Below are 27,889 nucleotides of genomic sequence, written 5' to 3' on the forward strand. Positions count from 1 at the left end.
GTTTATTTACAAATACAAATTACATACATATATTTATTCACGAAATTTTCAATTTGCTTCCATGTGTTGCTCACAAATGTTTATTACATTTCATTAACTTTCGGTAAGTTTTTACAAGCAAGTATATCAGTTTTGTTATTGATTGCTTTCAAAAATCCGATATTGAAATCATAAATTAATACAAAAGTCTGTAAATTATGTCAACAGGAATTTAATATACTTCCGAAATTTCCGAGTAAGTATAATTATTAAGTAAGTCTTTAAGAACTTAAACACGCATGTAGCCTATATGCGGAAAAAATTGTAACCAAATTAATGAAAGTAACTTCAAGTGAAGAAAAATCATTCGTTTTACAAAGTTCCACGGCAATTAATTTACGCCTTGTTTACAAAAGGTGTACCATCTTTGAATACAATTCAGTTCCTTCGTTTTAAATGCCAAAAATTTAAGATACTAACAATTTAAATGTTTAAGTTATTATTAGTATTTATTATGTAAGATGAATGTAATATTTAATAATTTGTACGTAGGTACTAACTGCAGGATCTTCATTTCAGTTCTTATTCTCATATTCACCTTTTCATCGGAATACCAAATACTCCAAATATGCACATAATATGTTTGTAGGTATTCTCTTTTATAAACAACACTTTAGACGCAATTCAATATTTTAAATTTTAGCTTTATTTTGTATTGTTGGCTTATTTTTACTCAATTTATTTCGTTTTTGAAATTATTAAAGAAAAAAAGTTGAAAAATAGAAAAAAGAAGTTCCAACAGCATCATCACTGTAAAAAATCAAGTTTTCTTCTTTTAAAATTCTTTACATGAACATCACATTATTTACCAAAACAAAAATGAAAATGTTTCCATTTGTTTTTTTATTTAATAAAAATTGTTGTACACAGAAAGAAAACTTATTTTATTACATTTTTCCACCAATAAATAGACATTTTCAGTTTTAAAGAACTAAATACAAAACAAATGTTTAAATTTTATAAATTTTATGCTGAGGAATTTTTTTCAATCATTTCTTGTTTTATTAAAAGCAATAAGAAAATTTCTCCGCACAAAAATACCGACATATAACAATTTAATTTTACAAAATAAACTGAGCTGAGGAGACCGACACCGAGCTGAACTAAAAAATTTTAAGAAAAATATGTATAGAGTAGAGAAAATGTTTTTTTTTGTTGTATTTTATTTATTTCTTTATTTTTACTCCACAAAAAAATCATAAAAAAAAGAAATAAATAAGTTAATAGAATAAATTGTGCAACATTTTATAATAGTGTGCGAATAATTTGCGAAGGTAGTTGTAAAAAGAATGTCAGAAGAACCGTCAAAAGTTGTCAAAATAATGAATTGACATATTTATTGTAAAGGTAAGCATTCACCAAAATGGCATATTGGTACTGCCATTGTAAATGAAAATAAATTCATGGCAGTAATTTTCTTTTAATTCTGGGTAATCCCAGGTTACAATTCATCAAGGAAATTGCGCTTTTTTTTCTGTTTACAAGAGAAATAACAGCATAATGTTGACGTGAAAAACGTACTTTTGCAAGTACGTTTTCATGAATTTTACGAATACTAACTTAAACACATCTGAATATGGAAATGGTCGATGGTGCTGCTTTTTTAAAGTTTTTAATACTTTTAATTTCCTATAAATTTGCATGCTTCACATTGAACTGCCAAAGCGTAAATGTTAGTATTCAGGGGAAAATAAGCCCTAGAGTAGGGTGCCCAATTTCTTTCGTACTGGTTCCCGAAGTAAACTAAAGAAGGTTTTGACGTTTTTTACCTTGTTTTTTTGATTTTTATTTACGTAGTATATTCACTAGTAAAAAAATAAAAATCTTGTTAAACTTTTTAGTTTTATACGCCAGTACGTTGATACACCAGCTTATACGAAAATATAAACATGCGTATAACTATCATTTGTTAAAAAAAATCATCAAAACTTTATAATGAATAAGCTTTAAATCAAAGTAATATGTAATAGTATATAAATAGTATATAAATTTTAGATGAATGTCGAAGATTTGGAAATGTTTGAGATTTTGAAAAATACAAAATGTTAAAGATGTTTTGTAAAAATTCTATAATATTAGATTCTATATTTTGACTACAAAACTCCTCTCTTTTATAAAAATCCGGGGAAATATATGGCTTAATTGCTTTTTTTAACTGTATGATCAAAATAAAATAATATGGAAAAAAAATTTTTAGTACATCTTGTCAGTTTTAAAATTTTCAAAATTCGACGTCGTGTTTTTCTGCAGCTCTCACTTAAATTTGCTGGTTTAAATTTTTTTGAGAGAAAATATATGGCGTCCATAATTGGTATTGCCAGTCAATAACAGTAATAACTTAAAACTAGTGTACATATGAAGCATACAGTTGGCAGTACATAAAATATTTCTAAAACAAAATTGTGAAACTGCTGCACGTAATTTTTTGGTTCTGCTAAAATACTCCAAAAGAAATTTTTCCATTTAAAATTTTTTTTCTTTTTGTATTGAGTGAAAAAAATATGAAGTATTTTGAGTTTTTGTGTTGAATTATGTAATTAATTGTTGTTTTTTTGGAAATAAAAACAAATTAAATCAGCAATTTATTCAAATTTTTTTATAAAAAGGAATCCTTTTTTTTCCATTTTCAAATTTAATAATTTATAATAGTCTTTTAAGAATTCTCTTCTAATAGTACCATTAGAAATTTGTACATATTCAGTTAAAATAATGAATTCTCAAAATCATATGAATTTTCAATGCAAAATTTTTCTTTTTTACAGAAACTGTTTAAAAGAAAAGAATGATAGATTCTTTAAATTCCTGTCAGTTTCTTAATTAATTATGTCCAGCTTTTCACAAACTTTCTAAAAAGAAATTCATTGTAGTTATTAAACTATATTTGACGTACAATATTTTTTGTTTTTTTTTTTTCAAAATTCTTTTATATTTTTATTTATATGAATTTAATAAATTTTATTAATCGTAAATATGCTTTATTTTAAAAATTATAATATATTTTTTTGGCAAGTCGTATTCCCTTTAACATACATTTGCAAAAAGTTATATTTTGACGTTGTCAAAAAATAATTTTATGCTTTCGTTCTTTTTAGCGATCAAAATCAAAAATGAAAATCTTTACCACAATTAGTTTTAATAGATTTTTATTCTTATAATGGCAACTCTTTTTCTACAAATCGCGAAATTTCTGACTGATGAATAGATTATTTTCTTCGCATTTCGCATCAAGTTATAAAGTTTATACGTAAGAAATTCAAGTATTACAAAGGAAGGTAATTTCACAATATCGAAATACTGGAAAATATAAAAAACTTAAAATATTATTAATTTTAAATATTTAAAAACTTAAAAATAATCGAAAAGTGATGAATTTTAAATTTAAAAATGATAAACGCATAAAAACTAAAGTGATTTCCGATTTTATCAAAGAACTTAAATCAAAAAAACTCATGTCTTGACGGAATTGACAACAGCAGAGTCAATTATTTAACAAAAAAAAAACTAATGAGGAAAAAAAGAAAATAAAAGTTTGCAAAAAAACCAAAAAGAGAGAAAAAAACAATCAAGTTTGAATATTTCAAGTTATAAAAAGATTTAAATATTTCTTCAAGTAATTATAATGAAATATTGAAAAAAAAAAATAAAATTTGCAAAAGTTTATAATTTTTTTGCATATTTTTGATTTTTGCTTTATTATCTATGTAAAGAAAACGATTTTTTTTAAGAAGAAAGAAAAGAAATTTGAAGTTTATTTGCTTATTTAATGCAAAGAAAAAAGGTTAGTAAGAGAAATATTTCCTTTAAGTGCTTAACTTTTATTTTTTTCACAACAGACATTTATTGGCCTTGGACTCTGACTATAATAGGTAATCACCCATCCAGACGTATTGAAAAGTGAATCTTGAAAACAAAAAAAAAACGATATTATTGAACTTTGAAAATAAACACGTATTGATTAATATAAAAGTACGTGTAGACACATAGACACAATAAAACAAATTGTAGTATATTTAGCTATCGTTTTTAGCATAAAGTAAATTAGTCAACTTATACACCTCATAAAAAGAGCCAAGGGTATCATTCCTTAACTAATTAAATATTATATTCCCCCTTGTTATAAATTTTTCAAAAAATTTCCATTTGGTATATAAAATAGAATCTCTAGAAAAAAAATTAAAATTAGCAGACTAATAATAATTTATAAAAAAGGTGAAATACCTACCTGTTTAATGAAAAATTTTCAATTTTCACAAATATTTACTTACCTACAAATCTAACTTTGTCAATTTTTGCTTTAAGTGTTTGGAAATTATACCTAATGTAGTAACTACAAAGGCTATCGAATTTAATTTTTAATCAAGTAGTCTATTTACCACAAAATTTATTAATATTTTCATAATTTTAATTTTTTTATTTTTATTTTTAAGGTGAGAACAAGTTTAAATAGTGGCTTATTTTCTTCATTTCATCTTTAAAAAATTGCAGGCACAGAAAATCTGCAAATATCTTTAAAATGGATTCGAAAGATAAAGAACTCAAAGAAATATATCGGTAAGTGAAATAAATTTAATAATATTTATAATAGGTAGATACATATTATGTTTTACACTACTATCTACAATAAATGTGCATTAACGCTATTCCAAAAGAATACTAAAAATTAAATTATGAAGATGGCAGTGAAAGCTGTTTTATTGCCGATTTAAAATTTGGTTTTCGATGTTTTTTTTTGTTAAACATGCAAACAAAGATGTAGAAATTTTGCCAAAAATAATAGGATAATGTATAAAGATACATGTACGAATATTAACGAAAATTTGTTAATTTTGATTATAAATAAGTATTTAATGTTGATTAATATGCATTATGTTTGTGATCGCTTGTTATCTTCAATAGTAATACATAAAGGCATAGGCACCTAATTGAAATTTGAATTTCAAATTATTTTTAATATAGTGATTAATCGAAATTGAATCATTGCATGAAATTTTGTTTTAGTAATTATTCGCTTATCGATTCGGTTGTTTTTTTAAAGGTATAAACCAAGAAGAATGAGCATCAATTTTAATAAATTTTAATAAACAAGTGTATTTTCCATTCTTCATTTATATTTTTTTGTGAATATTTTTTAAAAATAGAAAAAAAAAATACAATAAAAAAATATACTCTATATTTAGAAATTTAAAGAAATTCACACGTATACAGATGCATACATATATACATATTTTTCAAAAATTTTAATTTAAGTCAGATGTTTTTCTTCTCAATAGAGCTTTTTAAAATTTCGAATAATTTATAATCAATTCGTATCTTTTAAAATAAATAAACATCCTTTATCGGAAAAAAAAATTTCTGTGACGTCAAAGTGCCATCTATAAAAATATTAGAAAGTTTCTGTTATCTCAATTTCTTTATCAAACAAATTACAATCAAACCCCTGTAGCACAAACTCGCTAAATGTGAATTCACTTCGACACGAACTTATTTTTTTACAAAATGGTTATTCTGATTATGAAAGGTCGACTGTAATTAAATAAAAAAATTGATTATTTTGATTATTTGGTATTATATATAGTTTTTGCTATAGTAGTTATATATAACTTGTAACGTATGTGTTTTTTATTTTTTATTTTAGTTCGCTATATGCGTACGCAAAACATTTAGATGATCAAAGAAAAGCATTAACAAATCTATCTGAGCTATATAATCGTGACTTAGAAGATAAACGCATTGCTCTTATTCAACGATGTATAACATTAATTTTTAAGGATTTTGATGCGATTGGTAAAAAATCACGTGAAATATTATGGCGGAAAGGATATTATGATCAAATTGCTATAACTAAAAAAAATTGGTCACGCGATAATATCAAAACAGAACATATTGATAAGGTTAAAAAACTTTTATTGGAAGGTATATCAAACTATAAAAAAATTGCTTCAAAAATGGAGGAAATATTTGATTTGGACTTAAAATTATGGATTGATTTTTCTATAATTGATGATGAAGATCATGGAAAATTCCAACCATTAAATGGATCATTGGTTGATAAAACCCTTGATTCGGTTAGTTGTGCTCTAGATACAATACATTCATCATTCTTAGCACTTGGTGATTTACATCGTTATTTTATTGATTTTAAAATCGATCAAAACTCTAAAATTACAAGAGAATATACTTCGAAATTTTATTACGAAGCATTTAAAATAAATCCGGTTATTGGCATAACACAAAATCAGTTGGGTACATTATTTTATGGTCGTAATTATGATTTGGATTCAATATACCATTATCTATATTCATTGGTATGCACTGTACCATTTGAATTAAGCGAAACAAATGTGTTGAAACTTTTTGCTAATCATTCAAATTATTTGGATCAGATGGAACCAGAAAAAGTTGATTTTAGCTTAAGAGATTTTTATGCAAGATTTTTCTTTGCAATAGAAATTTTCTTTTTTGATAAAGATGTTCCAGAATTTACAAGTTTCTGTCATTGTGTTTTAATTGATTTGAAAAAAGTCTTATGTTCAAAAACAATTTCAATGACCGACGATTCAATGTTCAAAATTGTTTCGATATTATTTTTCTGTTTATCAAAATTGAAAATGATAAATTCACAAAAAGTTTATGCTTTAAATGCGTTTCTAGTGGCAGTTTGTTCAGATTTAATGGATGCTTGTATTGTTAATATAGAGCAGGAAATTTTACATAAAGCTGAACAAAATAACAAGTTCAAAGAAATGTACGACGAAAAATTTAAAAATTACGAAATTATTTTTAAAAAGAGTCGTGCTGAATATAGAACTTGGTTTGAAGCAAAAAACAATGCAACTACTGTACAACAAATATATTCCAGAGGTAAGAATTTGTTAATTATCTAAATATATTTTTTGGTTCATGTTGTAAATTTGAAAACAATTGGAGAGTAAACATTTTTTTTTTTACATTTCCAGGATCAAGTTCCTCTGGTCAGCAAGGACGAAGTCAAAATCAGCGCTCGACAAAGGAAAGTCAACAACTACCGAACGACTCTGAAGATAACAAACAACTTAGTAACACTGCTACTCCTGCTGGTGGAGTCAAAAGTAGTGATGAAACAAAAGATTCTGATCTAAAAACTCCTCAATCAAATAAGAGCAAAAAACGTGGAGTGAAATTGCGTAGACGTCGCAGAAAAATAGCTGAAAGTGATGTAAGCAGTTGTTATGATTCTGAATCTGATATGAATTCAGATTTTAGTTCGGAAGATGACGATTTTGACTCTGATTTAAGCTCAAATTTTGAAAGTGATTTCAGTGAAATAGATGAAGATCAGTTTATATGCGAACCATCAACAAGTGGTGGAAAAAATACAAATAATGATGAACTCTTAAAACTACCCAATAAATTTGAATCTGGGCCTAATAATATAAAAGACAAAAAAGAAACCATGAAATTTCAATTATATGATGACGATGACGATGATGATGTAGATCCGATTATAGTTCCGGAAACTTTGTCACAAGAAATGAATGAGAACTTCAACTTATTAACTCTCAATGAAGATTTGGATTTTAAGTATGAAAACAATGATGAAAAAAAGGTAAATGCTAACGCGGCTTTATCATCAGAGTCCCCACCACAAAAATTGAAATATAAAAATAAATATACAAAAGTTGATCCAAATATAATAATTGAGTTTTGTCGAAATGAATCCACAATGTCTGCATTGAAAATTTTATTTGATTGGCTACGTATAAATCATGAAATTTTACTTGGATGTTACCATTCAAATCCTGAATTTATTCATAAAATGATGAAATTGCTTAATTTTTTCAACATTGATATTTTTACTCAAAAAATATTTTTTGAAAATGAATTTATTACAGTCGAAAATCTTCGAGAAAATATTTCTGAATTATTTGACAATCGCACGGCTATACCATTGCAAGAAGACTTAAAATTGAAAAATTTTGATCTTTTCCGCAGTGTTCAAATACCTTTAGATTGGGAAGCAACCATTCGTGATAAAATTAATTTAGATGAAGAAAATTTTATTCGAATTTTGAAAATGGTTGATTTCGGATTTTATGTATGCAAATCCAAAAAATTTAATTACCAATTTTGTGTGAAGTCCAGGCGTTTTACTGAAAATGTTAAGAAGAAACGTGAATCTAAGAAATCCGGGCGACGTAGAGAACTGCGTCGCAGAAATTCTAGAAACGGCCGCCGAAATGAAGGAAGAAGTAGACGTTTCAGTGAAAGAAAAAATGGTCAACCGCGAAAAGAGTATACCAGTAATGAAGAAAAAGATACTGCTGTTGAAGAATCAAGAGGAACAGAAGCCAAATGCTTGAAAAAAGGGTATTTGAGAAGTAAAGAAAAAGAAAAGGTATCTAGCAGTGGGGCTGATGAAGAAAAAAGCGAAAATCAAGGAAAAGAAGAAATGGACAAAAAGTGCGAAATAATGGGTAAACTTTGGTTGAAAAATGAAGTCGAAGTTCTTGAGGAAAAAGTAAATCACCATATTAAATGTGTTAAATTATAATAAATTTTTTAAATTTTTTTTTCTAGATTCGCAAGTTACCGAAAAACTTGGTTTTGACACCATTTGTTGTAGTCGATTCAAAAGCATTGGTTGAATATACAGGAATCGTAAAGGAATTAGTAAAATGCAAAAAATTCATCGTTTTAATTCCTGATGCTGGTAAGGATAATTTTGGAACATAAATTATATTTGATTCAAAATTTCACTGTTTCATTATATATTTTATTAATAATTTATTTGTAGTTCTTGGTGAGCTAGATGATCTAAAGAAAAGATCGGAATCTGCTCGCAATGTTATTCGCTGGCTTGAAAAAGAATTTAAATATGGCAATCGTTATTTGAGATCTCAAAGAGATAATGAGAATTTGGCCTTATCATTGATAAAAGTGCCAAGAAAATTAAGTAATTTTTGTTTTTATTTTCTTCATTTAATCACTTTTTTTTATATTATATAAAATCTGAAACGAAATTTTAATGTTTGCAAATATTTTAGATCGTGAAGCTTCAGTTTTCTTAAAGATTGCCCAATTTTGCAATTATATGGTTACAAATCATTTTAATGGTGATGTTGAATTTCAGTCTAATGCAATAACATTGTTATCTGGGGACAACTTGAATGAGAAAAAACATAATAATTTCAGTTTTACTGGAATATTAGACGCTATACCTGCACGTTATGATCAGATTGCTAATTTTTATGGAAAATTAAAAAATAAATGAACTACCAAAATTCAGATTGGGCTGAAATTTTTTTAAATCAAATTCAAAACAACATGAATGTTTAAAAACAAAACAAAAAAAAACAAAAATCAATTCAAATTATTTTTTTGAGGGTAAAATAAAATGTGCGAGCATAAAATTTAGACCGAATCAACAAAACATCATCCGTACAGTAAACTAAATCAAGTTTTTACGATATTTTTGTTTAAAAAAAAAAAAACATTTTTTTTTCTGAATATACGAAACAAACTAAATGATATGATCCAGGATATTCTCAAAAAAAAAAGACCAACAATCAAATACCCAACAAAAAATATCAAACAAAAAATATCAACTCTACAACAACATAATAATGGGTTCCACATTATCTAAGATGTGTTGAGAGTGGCAGTAAAAACTTATCAAAATATATAACATCAATATAAAAAGTTAGAAAAATAACATCACATCCAAATATATAAAAAATTCGAAATCCAAGTAAAAACATATGTGACAAATACAAAAATTACAAAAACTTAAAAACAATATACAAAATGTAATTGAAATGAAACATCAAACCAAAGTTCATGTCTATTACAACAAAAATAATAAATAAAATTAATCAATAAATTGCATCAAAACATGAAATACGCTAACATCAAAATCAAAATAGCATAAATTTCATATAAAATAGTAGTAATATTTTCGAGATGGAGTATAAGAAAGATTGCCCATTTGCAGATGAAATTTAAAAATTTAAAAAAGAAAAACTTTAATTTAAAAAAGAACAAAATAATATAAATTTAAAAAAAAAAAAGTATGTAGCAAAAAAAAAAAAGGATTTTCAGTTTATTTTACTTCTATTAATGTATAATTTTTACTTTTTAATTGAAGGACTTTTTGAAATTTTATTTATTTTCTTACATATTTTTATAATTTTCTTTTAACATTCATAATTCTAAAAATATTCAAATAAGAATCATTTAAATTGTGTAGTAAAACTATTGGTCATGGTAATTTAATTTAAAAAAATGAAATATTACTATTAAAAATTTAATCAATTTTTACATTTTTAATCTTCTTAATAGAGGTGATTTAAGATTTTTTAATATAAAAGAAAAGGGAAAGTTTTATAAAAGATTAAAAAGAATCTGTCAATTATGGTTGTTTTTTAACAAATACAAATACACTGATACATATTTCTAATGTTTGATGTTATTATGAAAATAAGCATTTTATTTTTCGATCCTTTGCTATTATTTTATATGAGATCATTTTTCCAATATCATAATAAATTCCAAATATATGTACATGCATTTGTTGTAATATAAATGTTATGAACAAAATATTTGTACTTCAATTATATGATTGAAATTAGATTTATTGTGAATTTAATATTATTTTAAAATTTAAATTTAAAAATAAGTCAATTATAATAGAAAAATATAATTTATTTCAAGGAATCATTCCTTAAAAATATTTTATATTTCATAATAATAAACCTATAACTGAAAATTAATTTTTATTATAGAAATTTAGAATTAAAATATATTAATTTTTAAAATTTCAATGTAAATTGGTCTCTTTTCAGTAAAGTTATAAAATCTTTTCAGTAATATTATATATTTGCTTTGATTTTCTGTTTGTTTAAATAAAAAATTTTATTTAAGTAAACAACAAGAATAATATATTACAGATTTTAGATTTTCTAAATAATTGTCATTATTTGTCAATATTTTACATTTTTTTTTTTAATTTTTATTTTATTGAAAAAATTATTTTCTTTTACAATTAATTAAAATTGAGCATATGCATGTAATAGAATTTTGAATTTTAATATTTTCATATTATTCATATACATAAATTAAAAACATTTTGATGCATTGAGTAATTAAAAAATTTCTTTTAAACCTTCTTATTTTATTGAATATAATTTCTTGCATTTTAAATTTAAATTTTTTTTTAGAAGTAGTAATAGACATGAAATTATTTGGAAAAATAATAGTGAATATAAACGTGTTTTTTAGTTTTTCAAAGGTTTTATTTCTTGTCTTCATATGTTTTTTTCATTTTCCTTTTTTCGTTTTTATAAATAAACATGTATTACAAGTAAATATTATTTGAAATAAAGAGATAATATGTAACAGAAAACCATTTTGTAAGTTTTATTTATTTTTTTAATTCTAAAAATTTAAGATTTTATAATTTCATTTTAAATCATTTAATGGAATAGCAAAAGAGCGGTTGTATTAATAGTGATACAAAAAGTAGATTTTAGTAGCAGTTTTTTACTTCGTCTTAATTTTAATATTTAAACTTCAAGAAGTGAAAGTAACATAATGTACCTGCATAAAAACTTTGCCGGTTAGGAAAAACAATTACATTGGTTTAACAGAAAATTTGCTTGACTTGGGCTAAAATGAAAAAAAAAATAGTGGTAAATTGCAAAGGCTTTTTTTTTTTAAATGTCAAGAATTTTTAATCAATGCTGATATCTTACTATTTTCCAGTTGATAAAGTCGAATAATGGAAGGGAGGACTTATTTCATATCAAGTTTTGTATTACTTTTACGGTCACATGCCTTATATATGTATGTGTTATATTTATGCATTTAAATATGTACATATACATAAATAAGTAATTATCAGAAATCATCATGTACATATGTATTTTGTATTGATTTATTCGGTTTAATAACCGACATGACAAAACTGCAAGCCGCAACCCTAAAAACTCAAATTAAATTGCATAGAAGTGCATACTGAGTGCATAAACCTCATATAAACCATATTTAAAATTCCATTTAATTGCTCTTTTATTAACAAATAACGGTAAGTTTTTTCAAATTTTAAATACAAAATTCATTTTTTTTCATATATGTGTACATATTTAATTTATGTAAGTTTTTTTTAACACATTGGGTCGTGAATCGAACTTATTTGCTAAAACACCGTCTCACGGATGAGCGCAAAGTACTTTGAGTTCCACGTGAATAAGGTGTAATCTCTGAGTTTAAACAAACTGTAAAATTAAAAAAAAATATATCTTAGCTTTTTGCTTCTTTGGTAGAAATTAAATTTAGTGTACCGTTATTTAAAATATTCACTGGTGAGAATGCAATCATTAAAAATTAAGTTTGAAATAAAATATTTATATAAAAATTATGGCGTTTGAATAAAAGGGTAGGTTCATATAAAAACTTAGATTTCCATTTTTCTCAATACAAAAATCAAAATGAAAAATTATGAGAATTGTTTTTCATAAATCACGCAAATAAGACATAGCAGTTTGTACAAAGAGAAAGTATTATTTGAAATTTTACTTCTGAGCAATAATCCAAACTTCAGCATCGTTTATTCTACATAAAATATTATATTTTTAACTACTTTGTATCTGTATCTCAAACAACTTTTAATATTCTATGTAGAAAAATCAGTTGAAAAAATAGGATTGCTGCTGTATGCTCTTTTGTGCCGCCTTGTACATATTGTACCGAACATCTTCGAAGTCGAATTTTTGTCAGAAACTTAGCAAAAACAAACATTTTTTTTATAGATTTTTTAAATGACTCATTATTTGGAACTACAGGATATGATCACATGATCAGTTCCCTTTGTGACAACTCTGAATCAAATCAGATTCAACCTCTATGCTAAAAAATACAGACGATTCTAGTGCAAATTGCAATACTTTTGATTTTGATTGGTATCATTTGCCAATCTGTACATATGCTATTTTTTTGGGTTTGTTATTATATTATGCCAAGAACAATTGCCAATTGGCTTTACTTTCTTTACTTGATTGGATTTAAGTACCACAGCAGTCATTCTTTCGGCTAATCAAAATTTTTATTAATATACTGTAAAAGAACGTCAAATTGATAAACGGTATTTTCCGGATAATTTCCACAGCTGTCAAATTTTGATTGACCAAAAGTTTGAAACTGGCAGCTCTGATGTTGAAATTTGAAGTAATATTTACCAAAATACCCACCTTAAAATTTCTTCGAAATACATATTAAATTGAAATAAAACATTTTAAAAAGTAATTAAATTTTTGAGATATCTAAATTAATGTATTGCTTTTATTGAATTACGGAAAGTACGGTTAAAGGTTGGTAGTTATTCTTTTATAAATAAGTTTTTAAAAGCTACAAGTTGTTTTAAATTTGTTTTAGATTTCAAATGAATCCGGGATTTGTAATAGAGGAACAGCTTTTAAAAGATGTGGATGACTTGGAAAACATTCGTGCTGCATCCTTCACTGAAACTCCGAAAACAGGAATACAACTAATGCACTCCGTTTTTTCTGCTAATATAATTATTCCTATACTAGAAGCAACGCCAGATCCAAAACTGAAAAGTGTTGTTGATAAAATTATAAGAGAAATTAGGTCTTCAAATATTAACTTAGCTCGAGAGCACATAAGAAGTTTGGGCCAGACATATGACCCGAAAACTTTAAATAATTTAATATGGTTTTACAAGCTTGGAACAATCGAGTTTTTTATTGAAGGCTCAACATACGATGTAAATGTTTTAAATATGTTAAATAACATTTTTAAAATAAAAATAGATTTTGGTAATAATCCATTACATTTACATCTAATTGCAAATGGGATAATGGAATTGGAATGTTTCAAGAATTCCAATAGAAACAAAATATATTATGCTAAAACCGTAGGTAACTTAAGCCGATTAGGCTTATATCTTTCCGTTTGCATTATTTGGAGTGTTTTCTTTTCAAGTGTGGGTCATAAACATAAAATGTATAGATTTCACAAATTTTCCGAAATTATTTCTGTTATCAAAAAGATGGATGTAAATAAATTTAGGGATAAGCAGAATGATTTGTACTTTGTATTAGAATGTATATCATTTTTATTAAATATAATTACATCAAAAGATATTGCTAATAAGGTTGACTTATGCTATTCGGATTATTTCAAATACAATCATGATGATATAATAGCTCTAAAAAATTGGTGTTTTTCTACAAACCGTATTTTTCACGTGAAGACCAATGATAATAAATGTGATTTAGATAACTCAATTATAAGTGATATTTTGGATCTAGATATTATAATAGTTTTAGAAAATTTGGAATCTCAAGAATAAAAATTTTCACATATTTTTAAGATAAATGTTGGTATATAAGTATATAAGCGTGTATAAATTTAATCTTCCGTATAAAAAATATGTAAGTGTTTGGTTTCAATAAAAAAAAATACTATACACAGATTTGTGTCTATTTTTTATTTGTATTTAATCCTTTCGACTTACATATTTTAACATCACGTTATTTTTACTAAACTTTTTAATACATTAAAAGAAACAGTTTATGAACAGGATTGAAAACGGCCATTTGCCTTCATTCTTTCAAATGATTTGTTAGCATCATAGTTCCTGAAAGAATTTATATTTCAATGATAAACCAAGATAAAAAAAATTAATCAAACAGCTTACTTGTAGAACTCAGCATAAGCAGTTTTCTTTGGATCATTAACCAAAAATTTATATGCTGTAGAAACGATTGTAACTAATGTTAAAGAAACAATCAAGTTTCTCTTAATTGTGGCATTATGAAGTCCACGGAGGACAGGTTTCATTGAGCTTCCAGTAGCAACGTCTTTAGCCATTTTTTATTCTAAAAAGGAAATTGGTATTGATTTGTGCACAGATCAATAGAAAAATGTTACGTAATAAAAAAAATAATTTTTCTTATAAAACTTATACAATTACAATAATTAGCCTTTCATACAATATAAAGAATTAAAAATTCTAATTCCTAATTGAAAATTAAAAAATTGAATTAATTCATACCTTTTTTTTGCTTTAAAATAGACAATCGAAAAATTAAATACTTTTCACTGACTTTTCTTAACTTGAAGGTTATGATGTGACAGCAGTTGACATTTAATATGTAAAACTTAAGGTACATATATGAGTGCCTTTGTGTCCAATTATATATAACACTAGCTTTCAACAACTCAGAATTCGTAGTGATGTGAGTTTCCATGTGCAGGTAAAACGAGTTATAAGTACTAAATAAGATTTGAGTAATGATTCATTAAAATCGATATAGCCGTAACATAATGGTCAGATTTACTGCTTTATAGGTTAGCCCCTAATATCTTTATTTTTTTAAAATAGAATTTGAGAACCCAATAAAAAAATCGTCGAATAATATAGGTATAATTGCATATTTTTTGTAAACTTTGGAAAATATGGGAAAAAGTGTAAAAAATTTCTAATCTGAAAAGCTTCAGTTAAAACTTCAATTTTAAAAATCTTATTTTGAACGTTTGCGTGAAAATAAGACCAAAAAATCTTCATTTTGAAAATTAGTTGTCACGCGGTGCAAACAGCTGCCTTGCAGAATAGTTTTTTTTGCTGGAGCTGATAATTTTGGTTATACAACCTGCAGTACTGTACCACATTCAGCAGCCAAATTATTTTTCACATACGTAAAAAATTATCGTAGCCTGCGTTGGGTACATCTATTATTTAAAAGTCAGCTAATTAAGACTTGTACTTGAAAAAACAAACAACACATTTGAAAAAAATCTTAGGCACAGAAAAATAAATTTCATATCGCGCTGCTGTGACGAGAATGATGAAATGGTGAAGAATTACAAGAAACCTTAAATTTCAGCCGAAGCTCATTATGATCACATTTACTATTTACCATAAAAAGAAACAAAAATAACACTAAAATAAGAAATTTTAGAAGATTGAAGAAAAATTACGGTGCTACTTACTATTTACATTCTTATGTATATGACAAAATTTTAGATTATATCTAAGGTAACTGACTTACATATCAGACTGAAACTATCTTATGGATATCAGTCTTTGCACTTTTATAGTTTGCTTCAAAAATTATAATTAAAATAAAAATTACCTGATCACTTTTCACAACTTTCGCAAAAATTGAATTATTGGCATTTTATTTTCTAAAAATCTGGCAGCAAATCTTATAAAAATAGTAATGTCTTTATATCTAACAAGTCCCAATGCTCAGAGAGAAACTTGAAAGCACACCTTATTTTATATGGCCTTTTTTAAATCGAAGTGGCTATTTTTTGAGAAGAAATATTAAAATAAATTCACACTTATTATAAAGCAGGTAAAATTTAGAACATATATTTGAAAAATCAAAAAAATATATTAATATTTTCATTGATAATTATTTTAAAATTTAAAAAAAAGCGGAAAAACAACAAACACAACCTTCGCCTTCAACGTTTTATTTGTTACTGAAAGCATTTCATTATTTTTAAGTGAACAGCTTTTTTTTCTCATAGGGTAAGTTAACGCAAGATATGGGAAGTACCTGTGGTGTCAAGTTGAAAATATAATTAATGAAAGATAATTCTTAAATATTGATATAAATACATAGTAAAGAAAAAATTTGAAGAGGGAATTAGAAAATATCTAAAATACAATCAAATTTTATTTGTTAAATACAAATTTTATATAAACTTCAAAATTTTACCTCTATTTTTATTTGAAAAAATATTAAAAACTTGCTGTCATTTATATCAATTACCTAAGAAAAAAAAATATTTAAAATGTTTGGAAAAAACAATCATATAGTTTTATGACCGGATTTGAATATTTTTCTATTTTTGAAATAAATGGTATTTTACCAAATGACTCGAAAATTCCGACTGTAAAATAACAGGTATTTTAAAATTTTTGTTCAGGTATTTTAAAATTCTTTCCGTTTAGAATTAAGATAGGTCATACATACACATGCAGGGACATTTTATAAATAGATTGCTCTTGTTTACCTGCTAATAAAATATGAAAAAAGAGCACAGCAAAATTTTTGAAGCACTCAATATAACATATTTGAAATAGTTTTAAAATAATTATTTAAAAAAAAATTTATTGGAAGTAGGTACATACATATTTATTTTTAATAATTTAAAAACTAACTGAAATTATTTGAAACAATTTTATAAGTAACGTATGAATAATCGAAATGAGATAATTCAAATTGTTGAAATGTGTCAACCTATATTACTTTTAATAACATTTTTGTTAGCCGACACTACTCAACTTACCTTATTGGGAAATACAAAATGTGCATAAAAAATCATACATCCTTCCTCATTAACATTTGAAACCATACTGAAATATGAATTTGAAATTTTTTTTCATTTTTTCTTTCCTCCTACCTTTCTTTCTTTTTCGTGCAATAGAATTTAAATGGGAAGCTTTTTAAAAAATGTGTATAATATCCTGAGATTTTTTAAAATATTAATCTCTTTTTTACGTAAAAAAAAAGAAAAAAATAATAAAAAATATGACACGATCAGTGGCATTTAAAGAAAAAACCAACAACGAGGCCAAAAATTCGTAACATTTCGTAAAAAAAATTGAGTATTGGGACTTGTTAGATATAAAGACATTAAAAATAGAGTATTCTTCTCTTAGTATGAGCTCTGTTTACACGACACCTTTTGCATCAATGGTTGATATACGTTTCAAAGGAAATAAAACGAACATCAAGCATTGAGGCGTAACTCGTTGTGTAAACACATTTATATGCCATCAGAAAAAGTCTGATGTCAAACAAGGTTTACATAACCGACTCAAACTAAATCTGAGATTTTGTCATACATTTAAATAGTACCTTACAGTTACAGGAAATTATTTTATATTACCTTTTTTTTGTAGAAAATTAGAAATTTTAATTATTATATGTACATATAAATATTATATGTACAACAAAAAAAAAATCATTACAAGATATTTGTTTTTGTTAAGTTTCGAGCCACAACATAAAATTTGAACAGTTTCGCTACTTATTTATATATTACTTTTGACGTTTTCGTTGTCATTCGCATTTCACATTATCAACTTTTGAAAGATTTGCCTTACATATGAAAAAAAATCTGAGCTTTTTTATTTTTGAAAGCTCTCAATATTAATTTTTTTTTATCTACACACAAACTTGACCACTTGATTGAATTTTCCATAGGGAAATATTTTGCTTCGAACATTTAATGTCAATTGTGTATTTTTAGTCGAGTAGTAAAAAGGCAGAAAATCGCATTGCAATATAAAATCAACGCGGAAAATTTTCAATTTTAATATTCTATGTATCTACTAAACATAGAAAGATAAAAAAAAAAAAAACAAAAAGTTTGGTTGTAAATATTTTTAAAAGACGACAATTTAAGTTGTGGAAAGATTATTGAGTACATACATACATATTTATTGGTGTATTTTTCAATGTTAGTAAACATAAAAATAAAACAAATACAAGTATCGATTAATTTTTGTGAAATGTAGATTAAAAAATTTCAATATCAATTAATCACACATTATCATTTAAAAAAATTAATATTAAATTGACATTCTAAAATGAGTATGTGATTAAATAAAACGGAAACTTGTGCCTAAAAACAAGAAGAAGTGAAAGTGAAAAAGCAATTAGAAAACAAAAATTTTGATATTAAGAAGTAAAAAATACTTTAATTTTTACTCTACATTGTGTGATGGATTCTTTCTAACTAAAATTTCTAAACATAAATTATTAGAAAAGGTGAGAATATATTTTTAAACGCATTTAAATTTGAACAAAGTTTTTCTACAATTATTGTTAGAATTATGAAAAGTTTACAAATTTAATATTTGACACTTAATTGAAAGTATATGCCCATATCAATATCATACCTAACCTATCATGTATATATTAATGCATGTAAATTTATATACTCAACTACAATATTATGTACGTTTGAAAAAACGGAATTTACAGGTGTATTTTAACACATCTAAAATGTTTATATATATATAGGTATCCAAACACATATTACGTATATACAAACGTTTCGTTATAATAAAGCAATTGATAAGCTATGCGGAGTGACCATAAGCTTATAAAAGAAAAAACGAGCATTTCATAATTTTGCATTTAGTAATTTTGGTGTGATTATTTGTTGTAATTAGGATCAAATAAATTCTCCTTAACTAATTGTGAAATGTGAAATTATTTTTGCAAATTTTAAATACTGTAGTACTTATGTATTTAAATGAAGGGATAAGTATAACACTTAAGATTTTTAGTAGATAAGTTAACGTATGTTACCGCGGTAGTTAGATGTTCGATATAAAATAAAAACATGAATTGAATTATTGTGTTCACAGAATAAAGATTTTTAGAGGTACGTAATTCCTTTTTATATACATATGGATCTGGGTATTTAATTTATTACTTTGCTTTTTGGAATGTCTTTGTTTCTATATAAATGGTTCACAGTTCCTGCCTTTTTTTACGGGTATTCAGACTTATATTATTTAGTATCAACTGTCCTTTGTAATATTCAACAATACGATGACATTTTTTTCTTAGAGTAAAACGATTTATTCTCATCCTTTATCAGTTATTTTCAGTATTTTCTGTTTACAAAATGTTCTGTTAGTCACTATGAATTTATACAAATGTTTTCAAAATTCTTTTTTTTTCACACGAAGGCCAAAATCATTTATTGTGTCACGCTTAACAGTGTAATATTAATTTAATGTAATTTCTTGTGTAAGTAACTATATCAGCGATGTTATAAGAATTTTTTGTTAGAACACAAGTTCAAGTTTGAGGTTTTTTTTGTCCTTTTTCTTAATTTTCCTTGAAATTACTGAAAAGAGAGAACAAAAGAGAGAGAAAGAAAGCAATAGAAAACTATGAAAATTAAAATTTATTTTTTCTTAATTTTTATTTCTGAAAATTATGATTTTATTTCGAAACATATTTTTTTATTTTAAATTTTGAAAGGAATGTGTACCTATTTAAATAAATCATATCAATCAACTAGACCAAAGGATATGAAAGAGAATATACAAGCTTGAAATCCCAGACATAAATAAATTTATGCCTAAAAGTATGTACATAGCATATGTATATAAATGTATGTATGTATATATGTAGATAATATGAATTATTAATAATAGATTATAAAAATATCTTTGTTTACAAGGACATTTTGTATAGTTGCTGCTCACATTAATTTTTCAAGGAGAATATTATTTACTTCTAGGTAAAATTATATACAATTTGTAGATATCAAATATGTTATTTTGTATCGTTTGTATATATTATGTATGTGCTTAGTTGGTGCATTTTATATTTTTATATTTTTTTTTCAAGTTCCCGTGTAAAATGAGTATAGGTGTTGTAGGTGAATAACATAGGAACTATATTAATCATTATAATCTTATGAATTTTTTTTTTATATTAATATTATAAAGGATGCAAGTTTTAAATGTTTTTCTTATTTGATATTGAGGTAGGTAATATGTATTTTTGTATGTGTATGTACATATTTAAATTATGAAAGTACGCAAATAATCAGTAAGGAATAGCTTCATATTATTCATATTTAAGAGGAAATTGTTTAAATTGAGGATCAGGCTATTGACGTTTACTTCAAGGTATACAGAGCACCTTTGTTTTTTTTTTCACCTTTGTAGAATTTGTTAAAAGTTTAATATTATTGAAACCCATACATACTTATATTCAAATATTTATGTAATTTACATGATGAATGTAGAAAAAAGGTTATGTTTTTCATGCATATCAAAGATATTCTAAACACCTACAAACCTTTGAATAAGTTAACTAATGAATAACTATGATATTGTATACAAGGTGGCTTCAAAGTATTTCTGTGAAACAAGCTTAGCTCTTATAATATAGAATATATAATTCTTATATATATATAATTTATAACTTATATATAACTTATATATATATATTATAGAATATATAATATATAATATATATAATATAATATAATATAATTCTTGTCTTAGCTCTTTTCCAATAAGATTTAAATAATCAAATTTCAATAATCAATTGATTCAAAGGTTTTAAGTGACCGTTTTGTAATTGATGTTAAATGGCTTTGGACCCGATGTCAACGCTTCAATTACGTTTTTTGAATAATTGCACATTATTTTCAATCTATTAAAAACAAAAATTATGAAAATGCTTTAGAACCATAAACACAACTGCAATAAAAATTAAAATTGAATTGTCAAAAATTCTCATATTGCCAAATGTAAATCATAATATTTATAAACGTCTAGTTTCTTTAATTTAGTATTAATTTTCATCTAAATTTAATACCAACTAAGTACTTTAATATGAAATTTACTGATGATGGAATATTATATTTTGAAATCGATCTAACTGAGGAAAATACATATGTATATATCTGCATTTATGTATGTGAAAATTTTTTAAAAACTACAAATAATTTTTAAATTAAAACTATTATTAAAGAAAAAATAATTTTAATAGGTTTTTTCATTTATTCAGTAATTAATGTCTTTCTCACATTCAAATTTCCTTGATTTCGAACTTTGCCATTTAATCTTCAATGAATGTAAGTACATATACTAAACATACATATATGCATCCTATAGTTAATGAAATTTTTTATTTTGTAGTTAATGTTTACACTCGTTAACTCGTATGAGCTATTAACTTAGATTTTAATTTTTTAATTAAAAGTTCTTTTTATTGAAAAATTTATATTTTCGCATCAACAGAAACCATTATGTATAAAGATTGCTTTTTTCAATTTTTCAAATTAAAAAGATTTTAAGTTTTCAGTTTTAGTTTTTTTTTTTTTTTTTTGTCTTTCTACAATTATCCCTTTAATATGCATGCCTATATTTATAAATTGTTATTTCTATATAAAATAATATAATAGTATGGATACATATATATGTATATACTTTGGTATTTTGTTCTTCCCACATTATTTATCATTCTTTTACCCTTAATTTAAATAGTAAGTATAAGTATAAGTATATATACTCGTAATGTATTTTCATAATAAACCTCTATTCGCCTACATTCCCCAAGATATATACGTGTATATACGTAAGTACATACGTACTCATATTTCTTTTACATACTATCTGAAGAGTGACTGAACTATTTTTATTTATTTTTTTTTTTTTTGGAGAAACTGTTGCTTCCAGTCTGTGTCTAGAATTTAGTTTTTTTTTTCTCCTTATACTAGACAATAAATTTTAACTACATATTTTATGCTTAGTTAGTCTACAATTTTCTCTAGAATATTATTGTTTTCTTCTTCACTTTTTTTTATTATTATTATTTGAATATAAATATGTAAGCATATATTTTTATATATAACTCAATATTATACGTACATATCTATTTTAATAATCTTTAATCCTTAATAATGAGAAAGAATATCCTTCCTATATGTTAGTAAGTAACAAAAAGAAAAAAACAGTCACATAAAATCATATTCAATATTATTGTTATGGTTTTTTTTGTTGTTTGCTTGTTTTTCTATTTATTTCCTTTTCGGAAATAATAAATTGGTCGACTGAGTGCTCTATTTCATTTATGATATGGTCTTTGTCTCTCACTCAAATGAAAATTATTATGATCATTGTTTGTTTTTATTTTTCACAAATTTCTGCCAATTATGTATTATATTTTCATTTTTATAAGAAAACCATAAAAAATGATGACAAACAAAGGGGAAAAGAAACAATACAAAAACGTTAATAAAAATTTTTGAGTGACCTTCAGAATTTTGAGGTTAAAACTGATATGAGATTAAATAAGTATAACAAGTTGTTGATAAAAAGTTGAATGTAATAAGATCGGGCCGAAAATTCAAATATAAATAATTTAAATTAAAAGGTTATTCAACTTTCTATATTATTCATGTAATTACGTGCTGTACTTAATGCGGCAATATTTTTAGAACAAAAGGCTCGTAGACTCGCATGAATCAAAAATTATTCGGATTTTCGATTATTTACTTTATTATTATAAAATATCGGAAATGATAGAACAATTTCAAGTTTAAATTATTGAAATTTTTACAAATTTTAAATACAAAAAAGATTTTTAAGTATTAAATTAAAACTTTCTCTCAATCAGTTTTTTAATAGACAATTGAAGAGTAACTATAGTAATCTCTCACTTAAAGCCCTTTTGGCGATCGAAAATTTACAAATTTAAGGAAATTTAATAATTTTAATTTACGAATGATTCAAAGCGAGTTTAATATCTAATTTTTATATAACAAAAATTACATAATTCTTTAATTTTGATTTTAAGTGAGGAAATAGTATTAAAAATATTAGAGACTTTTATCAAATTTTTTTATAACGAGACTACTTTATTCGAGGAGTACTTATAGTTAATGAGTAAATGGAATTTAATTTGGTTGTTAAAATTCACATATGTGATTAAAAAAAATGACAATTTAACATTAAAAGATTTTCTTAAACTTTCAAGTTCGTACTAAAAATGTTTTAACTAAAAAAACGTAATTAACTATTCTGTAAAGTCTCATTTCAAAACAAAAAAAATTAACCAACTGAGAACGAAAATTAAAATTTGTAATATGTTTAGCACTTTTCCAAAAAAAAAATTTGAGAAAGGTGCTATTAGTTTGTCCATGTCCGTATATAAATTGATTTTATATTCCGTAAAATATTTCAAAAGCAGAGAAGTAGTGGTGATGTGAAAAGAAAACTTCCTTTTATTCGGAATAAAATACTTTTATTTTTCGCTTTAGCGAAAAATAAAAGTATTTTATTCCGAATAAAAGGAAGTTTTCTTTTCACACCAATAAAAAAAAAAAAAATTATATTTCGGAAAAATTATCAACCATTGAAAAAAAAAAAAAAATTTTTGAAAAGTAGTGGTGAGTTTTTCCTACTGCAATATAGCTTTGTTCACCTTTAAAATTTTCTTCTAAACAATAGGCTGGAGTAGCCTAAAATTTTAAAAGTTTTTAGATATTAACAAACAGTTCATTTTGCTATAAGAAAATATTTTCTAACTCGATTCCCTCTCAAGTTATCGCCTCTCGAAATTTGTAAAATTTGAATTTTTGGATCGTTTTATTTTTGAAACTGCAAACTTTTCCAAACTTTTATAAATGTAGAACGCTAACGGTAATTAACATGTCATCAAAAAATATAATTCCTTTTTTTCAAATAACTTGTTTAACTGCCCAATTCAACAATTATGTTGATGTCTCTTTAAATTTTTTCTGCTCATCCTAAATGTATGCAATAGTTTTATATATAATTTGCTACATTTATCAATGGAACTATGTATGAGATTTAAATAATGTAATGAATTACTTTTAGAAGCAGTATTTTCACTTATTGAACAGAAAAGTGCTTCTTAACAAACCATTAGTTTCACCCAACTTTATTTATTTTGTTTTTGATTCCATATACACATATTAATTTTTTTGCTTATTGTACACGACGTTCTTTCTTGTTTCACAATAAAAACATTTTGCCCTTATTTGTCTAGCTAATTCTAAGTTTTTGTAGGTTTTTGTTGTTTAGTTTTTTTGTTTTTCCTCGTTTATTTCTAGATTTTTATTTTGTCTTACTTATATTTGTATGTTTTTATTAATATATGCAGTTCACATCGTGAGTTTCTTGTTATCTTAAGCAACAAGCAAAAATAAAGAAAAAAAAACTAAAATGAAAACACTAATACGATCGTCAACCATTTAGCAATCTGTTATGGCTAATGGAGACGACATTTTTGATTATCTTGTTGAAAAAAATGAAAAAAAATCTGAATTAAAAAGTATATAGAAAACAATGGCGAATCAAATTTTGTGGATTGAAATCATTTGTGCTCTTTAATTTTTCTTATAAATTAATGGAATAAGTAAAAAACTCAACATGGTAATACGAATTAAATGTAAAAAATTTATTGTAATTTTTTATATTACAACTATTGTTTTAGTTAGTAACGATATAACTAAATTTTTTTCGGACGCAATTGCTTATGTAGCATAGACATTAGAAAAGCATTTCCAGAAATAAATTAAATTGAGTAACGGCCAAGCAAATGTAGCATAATATTTTTCTTCAAGAATTTCCCAATAAATGTGAGAGATTTTTTAATACTCTTATCATTAAAAGACGAAAACATAAAAATATTAGAGTATTCTTGATTGCTTATTTCTAAAATTGAAAAAGAGATTTTAATCGTAAGTAATTCTCGAGTGAATATTTAATATTTACACTTACTGTTTCAACCATATCGTTATTGTTCGCTTATTTGTGCATCATTTAATTGGCTTCATCTTCGCAATAAGAGATGGTTACTTTCAAAATCAATCGGGCTTTCTTTTATACATATGTATGTGTAAATTCTTGCAAAATTTATTTTAATTCAAATAATCCTGCCCGCAGCCTTTAAATCAGAATGATCTTGTCATTCGAAAAAGTAGGCTAAAATGAAAATATTTTAAAATATTCATTAATAATTGATATTTTGGTTTGAAAGAATCACTATATTCTAAGAAGGCGCGCTTAAATAGCATGTGAACAGAAAGTAAAACTGCCAATGCAGAACCTAATAAACGTGTCAATATCTAATAAGATTGAATTACGCAGCACACTTATTACGTATTACGTCGACATTCCTATTACGTTAATGTAATAAAAATTTAACTATAATTAAATTTTGCCTACAGAGATTTTTATTTTTAAAATATTTATACATACATATGTACATTAAATCTTGCTTTACTTAATATAAACAGTTTTGTATATTTAATACAAATTTTAATTAAAATCAGAATTCGGCATAAATATTTGTGTATATACAAATATACATGTATGAATTAAGTTTATGCGGTCGTTATTTATGTAAACATACTGTGAATGTACATTAAATTTTATGATTAACGCTTTGATAATTTACAACATGAGGAACCAGAAAATAACTATTTAATTTCTTATATATATGTATGTACTATGGTAAGAAAAACAAAAGAGGTGAGTGCCTACTTGAATTTATATATAGCAATAAATTAATGATTATGAATGAAGGCAATAGGCCGACATTCATAAATGCAATTAGGGAAGAGGTCCTTGACATCACCCTTTGCACTGAATTTATCGGCAGTAGGGTTGGTGGATGGCATGTCTCAAATGAGACATCCATGTCCGATCATAGGCAGATTAGGTTTGATATCATGGTCTCCGGGGGCCTGGCAGAAGAAATATATCGGGTGCCCCAATCCACAGATTGGAGTCAATTCGAAACGCTCCTCATGGATGGGATTAGATCCGTTCCTGCTTCTGTCAGAACGGTGATGGATATCGAACTGGCCAGCGAGGCCCTGACGGCGGCTATTACTAATGCCTATCACGGGAGCTGCCGTGCTAAGCCGAGGCGGAGCAATAGGAAGTGCCCGTGGTGGAATGAGGAGCTTTCAAGGCTTAGACTAAAGACCAGGAAGCTATTCAATAGGGCCAAAGCGTCAGGTTCGTGGGAAGAGTATAAGGACTCACTCACAAAATACAATAAAGAAATTAGGAAAGCGAAGAGAATCTCGTGGAGGGCGTTCTGCAAGGGCATTGATGAACTCCCCAGCAGTGCGCGTCTTCACAGGGTGCTTTCCAAAAAGTATGCTAGTAGGTTGGGCCTAATGGAACGTCCTGATGGCTCCATGACTGAGAACGGAAGGCAGACGTTGGAGCTTATGGCGTCAACGCACTTTCCTGACTCGGAGATTCTTCGGAATCACTCAAATGCAGTCATCGAACCGGGGGCACCCTGGCCCAGGAGGGATGACTGGCAACGATCCCGTCTAGTCTTCACGATGGGCAGGATTAGATGGGCTGTTTTCTCTTTCAGGCCCTTCAAATCTCCTGGTGATGACGGGATATATCCTGCATTTTTGCAGAGGGGTTTCCAACATATCGCTAGAGCACTGTTGGGAATTTTTCGCGCCAGCTATGCGTGGGGTTACATCCCTCAGGCATGGAGGGTGGCTAAAGTGACGTATATTCCGAAGGTGGGTAAGCGACCAAGCAACCACCCAAGGTCTTTCCGTCCAATCAGCCTTACTTCTTTTCTATTGAAAGCAATGGAAAAAGTGATTGATAGATTTATACGGGACGGTGCACTGGGAAGCAATCCCTTGCATGAATCTCAATACGCCTATCAGTCGGGAAGGTCTACTGTACTCGCTCTGCAGAGTCTGGTGGGGGTCCTTGAAAACTCACTGGAAGTGCGGGAGGTAGCAGTTGGCTGCTTCCTTGATATAGAGGGAGCTTTTGACAACACCCCATATCATGTCATCTGTGAGTCGTTGCACAAACGAGGGATTGATGCGACGACTAGCAGATGGGTCAATCGGATGCTACAGGATAGGATTATTAAGTCCACCATAGCTGACCATATACTCTTCATCTCCGCTGCAAAAGGATGTCCGCAGGGCGGGGTTCTTTCGCCCCTCCTGTGGTCCATTGTAGTGGATGATCTAATAGCTGCTCTCAGGGGCTCCGGGGCGCGTGTCTGGGGATACGCTGACGATGTGGCCTTCGTCGTGCGGGGAAAATTTGAGAGCACTATTTCTGATCTTCTACAGCAAAATTTACGTGTTGTGGAAAGGTGGTGCAAAGGCGTTGAGTTAAATATAAATCCAAGCAAGAGCACTTTGGTCGCCTTCACCAGACGCAGAAGCAGGGACAGATTAACGAGCCCAATTCTGTTTGGTGAACGTATTAGTTACTCGAGGGAGGTGAAGTATCTGGGGGTAACCCTGGATGATCGTCTCTCTT

At 26.2% G+C, this 27,889-nt stretch overlaps 4 protein-coding genes across 6 annotated transcripts in view; 3 read left to right on the plus strand and 1 right to left on the minus strand.

Moving 5' to 3' along the window:
* The first annotated feature begins 3,268 nt into the window (after positions 1-3,268).
* Positions 3,269-9,589, plus strand: LOC129606011 (nonsense-mediated mRNA decay factor SMG5). Of its 3 annotated transcripts, none has more exons than XM_055516059.1 (7): positions 3,269-3,817; positions 4,467-4,590; positions 5,675-6,900; positions 6,996-8,536; positions 8,596-8,728; positions 8,813-8,971; positions 9,063-9,589. In XM_055516059.1, the coding sequence occupies exons 2-7, from the start codon at positions 4,553-4,555 to the stop codon at positions 9,287-9,289; spliced, it is 3,324 nt and encodes a 1,107-aa protein (XP_055372034.1). In that variant the 5' UTR covers positions 3,269-3,817; positions 4,467-4,552; the 3' UTR covers positions 9,290-9,589. The 3 variants fall into 3 exon arrangements, with proteins under 3 accessions (XP_055372034.1, XP_055372036.1, XP_055372035.1); XM_055516061.1 differs by having other exon boundaries at positions 4,525-4,590; XM_055516060.1 differs by lacking the exon at positions 3,269-3,817 and adding an exon at positions 3,873-3,905.
* A 3,661-nt stretch (positions 9,590-13,250) lies between these two features.
* Positions 13,251-14,572, plus strand: LOC129606111 (uncharacterized). The gene is made up of 2 exons (XM_055516222.1): positions 13,251-13,382; positions 13,447-14,572. The coding sequence occupies exon 2, from the start codon at positions 13,454-13,456 to the stop codon at positions 14,384-14,386; it is 933 nt and encodes a 310-aa protein (XP_055372197.1). The 5' UTR covers positions 13,251-13,382; positions 13,447-13,453; the 3' UTR covers positions 14,387-14,572.
* On the minus strand, positions 14,510-15,209 carry LOC129606112 (cytochrome c oxidase subunit 6C). Its single transcript, XM_055516223.1, has 3 exons — positions 15,092-15,209; positions 14,735-14,915; positions 14,510-14,674 (listed from the first exon to the last, which is right to left on the minus strand). The coding sequence occupies exons 2-3, from the start codon at positions 14,905-14,907 to the stop codon at positions 14,608-14,610; spliced, it is 240 nt and encodes a 79-aa protein (XP_055372198.1). The 5' UTR covers positions 14,908-14,915; positions 15,092-15,209; the 3' UTR covers positions 14,510-14,607.
* Positions 15,210-18,286: 3,077 nt separating this feature from the next.
* LOC129606086 (MTOR-associated protein MEAK7) overlaps positions 18,287-27,889 on the plus strand; it is an 81,298-nt gene continuing 71,695 nt past the window's right edge. The window contains exon 1 of the mRNA XM_055516186.1: positions 18,287-18,827. The gene's annotated coding sequence lies outside the window, so the exon portion shown is untranslated. The remainder of the gene's footprint in view (positions 18,828-27,889) is intronic.

This window comes from Condylostylus longicornis, unplaced genomic scaffold (genome assembly GCF_029603195.1).
Source record: "Condylostylus longicornis isolate FDR11 unplaced genomic scaffold, ASM2960319v2 ptg000017l, whole genome shotgun sequence".
Lineage (NCBI taxonomy): Eukaryota > Metazoa > Arthropoda > Insecta > Diptera > Dolichopodidae > Condylostylus > Condylostylus longicornis.

Coding starts and splice junctions, on each gene's coding strand:
- LOC129606011 (XM_055516059.1), top strand. CDS start 4,553: ATGGATTCGAAAGATAAAGAACTCAAAGAAATATATCG. Junction 6,901..6,995: donor ACAACAAATATATTCCAGAG/GTAAGAATTTGT, acceptor TTACATTTCCAG/GATCAAGTTCCTCTGGTCAG. Junction 8,537..8,595: donor TCGAAGTTCTTGAGGAAAAA/GTAAATCACCAT, acceptor TTTTTTTTCTAG/ATTCGCAAGTTACCGAAAAA.
- LOC129606112 (XM_055516223.1), bottom strand. CDS start 14,907: ATGGCTAAAGACGTTGCTACTGGAAGCTCAATGAAACCTGTCCTCCGT. Junction 14,675..14,734: donor GCTTATGCTGAGTTCTACAA/GTAAGCTGTTTG, acceptor AAATTCTTTCAG/GAACTATGATGCTAACAAAT.
- LOC129606111 (XM_055516222.1), top strand. CDS start 13,454: ATGAATCCGGGATTTGTAATAGAGGAACAGCTTTTAAAAGATGTGGAT.